Source organism: Sinocyclocheilus anshuiensis, unplaced genomic scaffold (assembly GCF_001515605.1).
Source record: "Sinocyclocheilus anshuiensis isolate Anshui unplaced genomic scaffold, SAMN03320099.WGS_v1.1 scaffold1540, whole genome shotgun sequence".
In the NCBI taxonomy this organism is placed as follows: Eukaryota; Metazoa; Chordata; class Actinopteri; order Cypriniformes; family Cyprinidae; genus Sinocyclocheilus; species Sinocyclocheilus anshuiensis.
The window spans coordinates 477,394-484,914 of NW_015558654.1; the positions used below are offsets into that span (position 1 = coordinate 477,394).

General features: G+C 36.3%; 1 protein-coding gene across 10 annotated transcripts in view; it reads right to left on the reverse strand.

Moving 5' to 3' along the window:
- Positions 1-7,521, reverse strand: part of dst (dystonin) — a 171,392-nt gene that overhangs the window by 96,194 nt on the left and 67,677 nt on the right. For all 10 annotated transcript variants that reach the window (XM_016477159.1, XM_016477158.1, XM_016477160.1 and 7 more), the window contains 5 exons: positions 6,666-6,778; positions 5,496-5,602; positions 2,876-2,995; positions 2,097-2,192; positions 1,870-1,997 (listed from right to left, as the gene is read on the reverse strand). In XM_016477159.1, coding sequence (XP_016332645.1) covers positions 1,870-1,997; positions 2,097-2,192; positions 2,876-2,995; positions 5,496-5,602; positions 6,666-6,778 — 564 coding nt within the window. The remainder of the gene's footprint in view (positions 1-1,869; positions 1,998-2,096; positions 2,193-2,875; positions 2,996-5,495; positions 5,603-6,665; positions 6,779-7,521) is intronic.

Below are 7,521 nucleotides of genomic sequence, written 5' to 3' on the forward strand. Positions count from 1 at the left end.
TATATGTGACCCTGGACTACAAAACCAGTCATAAGGGTCAATTTTTTGAAATTGAGATTTATACATCATCTGAAAGCTGAATAAATAAGCTTTCCATTGATGTATAAATCTCAATTTCAAAAAATTGACCCTTATGACTGGTTTTGTGGTCCAGGGTCACATATAATCACGTGTACATAAAACTGTTAATAAATATCAAAAGCATGAGTGATTTCCGTATATTTCCAGGTAATTTCCAACGCCATGTTTTCACCTAAACATTATGAGTAACACAACTGCGAACTGCATAGGTGTGACAGTCATTTCTGCGCAGGAAACAAAACTAATCTCTGCTGGCAATCTAACAAAAATATTATATATCAATCTAATATATTTGAAATGCATAGAAGGGTGATTTTAACCCTAAATAATTGCCTACATAAATTTTTACTAAGACACTGAAAGAGAAATGTGTGAACAAGCATCATCAAACAGAACTCGTGAACATAATGGTGCTAATTCATGAAACATAAACAGAACTAATTTCAGTGCAAATTGTACATACAAAACAGTCATTTCAATGCATTATTTGACAATTTACACAAGAATGGATTTATAAATGATTGACACAATAGTTGAGTCCAATGACTGATTTACAGAACACTTCCTCATCTCCAACTGATCAGATATCAGATATATATTGAGCAGATATCCCGCCACCAAACTCGCACCATTTGTTGAGCCCCATCGGTTGCTATATTGAATTGGTCGGGATGCTCAAACAAACAAAGCAGTGTTTTGACAGCAGCGCAGTGTTTACACTTTTCAGGAGAGCGGCATATAACAAGCTGCTCCACAGAGTAAGCCATCAATAGCATTCATGTTCATCTCAATGGCAGTTGCTTGGCTGGTGCAGGGCTGACCAGATTTCTTTTTTAAGCTAATTTCACTCTTTCAAGAACCCTCCATAAATAAGAACCTCTTTTAAGAACTCTGCACTGTTAAAACACCTACTAAACTAAAAAATACTATATACATATTGGTATTATAAATATTGCTTGAGAAAACACCATTTTATTTTATCAGAATATACAGCAAATTTTGCAACTGCCGTCAAAGGAGAAACTAAATATCTAGCAGCAGGAGCTAACTGGAACATGCTAACATGGCAACTTTGATTCCTTATATCCTTATATTTCTTATATAATGTGTCACTGTACATTTGGCTGAGATATGCAGAAGTACTTTAGCAGACATTTTTAAGTGAAAAACACTTTTAATCAAATCACTGCCATGGACGGTTTGAACTTCTTCTTTACTTTTTGCAACCGAACTTTAAAAACACCTCAAACACCATAATGCTCTCATGCTCTTCTATTTCTTAATGCCACAAGTGACAAGACAAGAAATGATTGTAAAACTAATATAAGGACTTTCTAAAGACTCGAGGAAACTTAACATCTAAATAAAAACATCATTAATCATTCAAAACCTAATTAATAATAGCAAAAATATTATAAATATCTCATATATCAGGGGTGCACAACTTGGAACTAAACTCTGCAGGGCTGCGACCCTCCAGGAATTGAGTTCTGCACCCCTGCCATATATAACCCATACAAAAAGAGCATATTAAAAAAATCACTTCGAAATCAGTGCAACACTACAAGAGTTGAGTTGACCGTTATAAATGAAGAAATAGTGCCTTTCTAAAAACATTCTAGTTCTAAAACCTCAACATGTAAAAATTTGTATTGCTGCTAGTTTGATATGATAACAAAAAATATTAAGAATGTAAATGTCAAAAATGTCAAGTGAATTCCTCACCCATATTCTTTCATTAAGAAATAGCGATGGAGAGATATATAGCGTGTGTAAATCATCTCATACCTGTCCACTTCAGGCCTCAGGCTCTTCTCTCTCTCCAGCATGGCCACGATCAGCTTGCCCCATTCCTTCTCCACGTCATTAGGATGGTACCCTTGAGGGAGCTGGATGCGACCGAACTCTATCCACACCTGCATCCCAACATACAGCAGAGTTTAAGACACCCCTACACGTGTCACGTACAGGTAAAAAAATATGAACGATCAAAAAAAGAAACGAAAGATACAAACCTCTAGCATTTTGTAGAGATGCTTGATTTTGGCCTTTTCATTTTCTTTCGGTGGTATTTCATTCTCTTTAAACTGTAGATACTGCGTATAAAGTGCCTGTAAAGTTCAAAAGGGTTAGTTCTGACAAAAAAAAAAAGAGATTTCTATCCATCAGACAGAGAAAAAGACAACATAGCCACTGGAGTTATGAGCGCAGAACACCTGCACTCTGTGCTTCTGCTCATAGAGAAAGATGGAGCTGCTCTTCAGGTCTTTAAAGAGGCTTTAATAGTTTTCTCGAGTGGGACGCTACATATTTGCCATGGAAATCCTCTGAGCCAGTACCGCTAATCTGCCTCAGGCTCCAATAGACTAAGCACTGCTTAAAGTTAGCGATTATCAGAGAGTCTCAGCAGCTGCTGATCGCTGAAAAAGCACATCTGTAAATGTCTGATATTTGACAAATCATTACTTAAGATATATCTGCCCTTTCATAAATCAGAATGTAAAACTGGTCCAGGAATAGTTCACCTCAAAACACCCCTCATGTCTCTCCTGCATGTGCACTAATTGTACAAGCTACTGTCTGGGCCATATTTCTTACTTCCAAATAATAAAAAAAGAACATCATGTTTTGCATAAATATATGGTCTGGTTTATGGATTTATTTTTTATGTTTAAAAAACTATTGACATTATTTACATAATTGCATGAAAAAAATCAACTAGCCATTCAGGAAACCCACCGAGTAATATGTACTTAAATTCTTAACAGCAATATGAAAGTGTGAGGCATCTCACCTTAAGTTCCACAGGATTGCTGGGGAAATTTCTGTCTGACATAACAGTCACATTGTGTTTGATCCACTGGCTGAGGTACTTCAACATGTTCTGGTATTCAACCCATTTAATGTCCACATCCTATTTCAGGAACATCAACTTTTGGTTAAGATCTATATATTTCACTTTAATTCTAAGAAAAATGTAAACGCAGGCATGATTCCAACAATATGGGATAAATTTATAGGACGTGTCACTTCTTGGCTTTCTTCATATCGTTCATATGTTCGTTTGTTCATTTATTCAAGAATTGCAAGCATGTTGTGTCAATGTGTCTTAAATGGAAACCAGCATACACGCTTCATACTCTTCCTCAAGCAGAATTATCCAATGTTCTGGGAATGATTCCAAAGAATCAACAGATTCCTTAGGAGCTTCTAAATCAATTAATTTCCTGCATAACAAGCCTCCAACTCTTCCAAGAAACACGGAATGCTTATGTAACGTGAAAATGTAGACACAACGTTTATTTGCATAGACCAAGCAAATTCTCCAGCCCACCCAGCTAAAACCTGACTACAGCATGCAGGTAGCTAATATCATCCTTGAGCTGTTTATGTAGTATCAGCCTGAGTATCCTCAGAGAAGAGTCACGGCTGAAATCAGAGTATTTTTGTGTTTCAGTCACAGACAGCGGAAAATAACTAGACATGCTTTACTAGAGCTCACATTTAACACAGAAGATCCCTTTAAGTGATTTGTATTTGCACTGTTTTCAGTGCAACACTTGTGAAAAATAAGTGTGCTTAATTACATATGCATTTGTTGTGTACTTGCAGATAATGTAATATTAATCTAGTAAAATGCCACCTGAGTGAACTTAAAGAGAGCACAATTTCAAGTCTTAAGTACAATTTCAGAAAGTGCACTTGTTTTTTGACCTCAAAATGTCAAATTGAGGTTTACTTTAAAGTACATTGATTTTTGTGTTAAAGTACACTTACCTTAATGTTTTGACTAACATGCTAAAGCACGTGTAAAGCACTTTTATTATTATTTTAATATTATAATTATAACAGTGTGTTATTCAACATTACATTTTAAATGTACTAAATTGTAACTTCATTACAAATGACAAATGTTTTTAAATACATGACACATTTCTACGGAGCCCCTAAAGGGACAAATTCGGGGTGGGAGGAAATTTTTTTTGTGTTCTCTCGCAAAACCAGTTGAGTTCAGACAAACACTTCCTGTTTACTTTACAGCTTGTAAGTTAGTGGTTCATACAGCTCGTACGTTCATAATGGAGTGGTTCATAGAGCTTTATTTTAAACTTGGACTCAAGTTCAAATACAGTCAGCTTTGCTTATAGTTTAAGGCACAGTTTTGGGACATTCTAAAACACTTAATGTGGCTTAATGTAGGCTACTATAACAGTGACACTGGAGGCCCAATTTGGTATTAGGCCTAATAAATACTATTAATGCTAATAACAATTGTAATATTAATGACCTTATTAATAGCATTACTATCAGTAAAGCAGATAGCCATAATGCAACGTTTCTCCCCCATTTAAAACCGTTAGGCTATAGAAAACTCTTAAGGGAGGCTAATGGACGAAGACGGTATAGGCTAAAACCAAAATATGGTAGGCCTACACAGTTTATTAATAAAATATAGCATATTATGCACAGGAAAGCTACAGATTATTTAAATTGACTGTGTAACATTTGATCTGTATTGGTGAATCTATGTTTTATTTTAATAGTGAACAGGCCATTTGCAATGAATATGTGCGCATGAGGCGCTGGCACGATCAAATCGCTGAAACATAAAATACTCCGTCACTTACAGTAGGGCATAATTCGAAACTGCAAAGTGTTAGCAGTTTGAAGATTCAATCATATAAAAGATTATTAGACATTAAGCGTTTTAGAATGTCCCAAAACCGTGCCTTGATAAGCATGAACTGACTATTTCGTCCAAGTTCAAAGCAAAACTCTATGAACCGCTCCATTGTGAACGTACAAGCTGTATGAACCACTACAATCTGTAAAGTAAACAGGAAGTGTTTGTCCGAACTCAACTGGTTTTGCGTGAGAACGCAAAAGTTTTGCGAGGGAACACAAAAGTTTTGCGAGGGAACGCAAATATCTTTGCGAGAGAACGCAAATGTTTTGCGAGGGAACGCAAAAAATCTGAAAAATATTTTTTCCTCCCACCCCAAATTTTTTCACTCAATCTGATTTTTTTCCACCACCATGTCCCTTTAGGGGCTCCGTACATTTCAGAATAAAGATGACATAGTATATTTTAGTTTATCAATATAGTTTTTATAGTATATAGTATAGTTTAGTTTTTTTGTTTACCATTGTCATGCTAGTCAGGTCATTTGGCAGTAATTATGAAAGTACATATAAAGTTGTACAGATGCATGGTTAAAAAAATAACTCTGAAGTTCAGCTAATTGCATTTAATATTAGTTTAAACTAAGTCTGAAAACATTACATTCAGTTTGCACTTCAGTATATTCTGTTAAAGTATTTTTTCCGTAACAATACTCTTTTTAAAACTATGCTAAAGTGTACTTCTTTTTCACAGAGTTAGTGATATTATAGCTATATGTGATTGTACTTACATTTGCACTGATGCCCTCCATACCCTCCGGTACTTTCGGGAAGACGTCGTATAACGTTGATACGTAAGTAATAACAGACTTCTCATCGGGAGATGACACGTCCACATCTGCTCGAATGGACAAACATTTGATTAGTTAGAATGCAAATGTATAAAACATTGAACAGTTTTGCAACAAATAATACTTCCTGTAACCTTTCCTCTAGGAAAAATCCACCACAGACAGTTAACAGTTTTATTAAGTGTTGAATTCACTGTTTAGTCTGCTGAGGATAGTGTTGGGCATTGAATACTATTCTTAGATCCCAGTGTTGTTTTACAAATGATCATGAAATACTGTGAAACTGCAGGGCGAAATATCTGACATTCAGACTGCAGCTCTGGTGACTCCCTATAAGGAGGAACCAGTTGCGCTGCACCAGAAAACAACACGTCAAAGCTGAATCAATGACGGCTCACTTCAGACATTTAGTAGAGTTGTGTTAACTAGCAGCTCATTCTCACTCTGAGACAACAATCACATCTCAAGAGTCTCGCACATTACCAAAAGAAACAAAGGCACTCTATGGTGTCATTTTTGTGAAATGGTTGGTGGCAACCTAATTGTTTTTAATGAGAAAAAGGTGGCATAATGATGATGAATTTGTTTTCTAATCACATTTGGAACAAAGTAGAGCAGAGGTGAAAAAAAGAAAGGGCGTCCAAAAGCAAAGAAGAGTATGGGCAGCTAAGGTCCCTGTTGAAAAAACTAGCATATGCTGGTTAGGTATGTTTTCAAGCATGGCTGCTGGTTTAAGCTGACCATCTTGAACCAGCACATGACAAGCTTAAACCAGCACATGACCAGCTAAGGACCATCTTAAACCAGCAGCCATGCTTCAAAACATACCTAACCAGCATATGCTGTTTTTTTCAACAGGGGTAGCCAATCAATGAATGCAGGATGAATGTTGGATGATGTTGCCACTTAAAAAAAATTAATTAATTAATTAATTCTAATTTTATTTAATCCATGCTTAAAAAATGTAATTAAATGTAAACAATAAATAACTGATAAATAGTTTTTAAATACAGTTTACACATGTGCAAGCAATAAACTTTGTTTTTGACAATATAATAATGCCTAATGGCTTAACATGGATGAGGACATTAGTTTGGCGCTGAAACTCACCCTCTGGGTCCAGCAGTCGGGCCACACCAAGCTGCTCGGCCACACAAAACGCTTGCTCTAGGTTGGATCTGCTACTTTGTGTTGATACTCTGCTCATATCGACCAGGTCGGGCCTGAATTAAGACAGAACCGTGACAATACAATCTTATTCCACAGTCTCTGCATGTCTGATATCTTTCAGTGTCAGATATGTTTTTATATTACACACCACGATCTTGCTTTAATCAAAAAGTATTTGAGTGATGGTGACAGACATTTTCATTTACTCAAACTGAGTCTGGAGTAACACTGGGTTTGTGTAAATCGCCAGAGGAAATCAATGTCAGGACTGAGTCAAAGACTTGTACGCACATAATCAAGGGACATCATTCACATAAAGAGCATGTAAGGAACAATTACATTTAGCATTGAGAAAATGAAATCTACTTTAGGACAGCTATCTTACCAGCCCCAAAAACAGGCTTTGTTTTCTTTAGGGAAAGATTCACTCATAAGGATCATTATTAACTCATTACTAAACCCCCGTCTGACAGGAATAGTCGCGTCTAGAAATATCTTTGCACAAAAAAGTAACTATTTAGAATCGAGGTCATCTGAAAACTGTCTGTTAGGAAAAACAACATTTCATCAAACTATAAAGAGCAGGTTATGACTATAATAGCACAACAGACCATTCTAAGAACAGCGATGAGAAATAAAGCTATATGTGTATGTACAGTAAAGCTCTGAAATATCGCTCGTAACTAGAGCCCGACCAATATATCGTTTTGCCGATATTATCGGAGGGTGGCGTTCGAGAGGGCTCCTCGAGCTGAAGGGATCCCCCGAATTTGGTGGAGATCCGCCGGCACTTTCG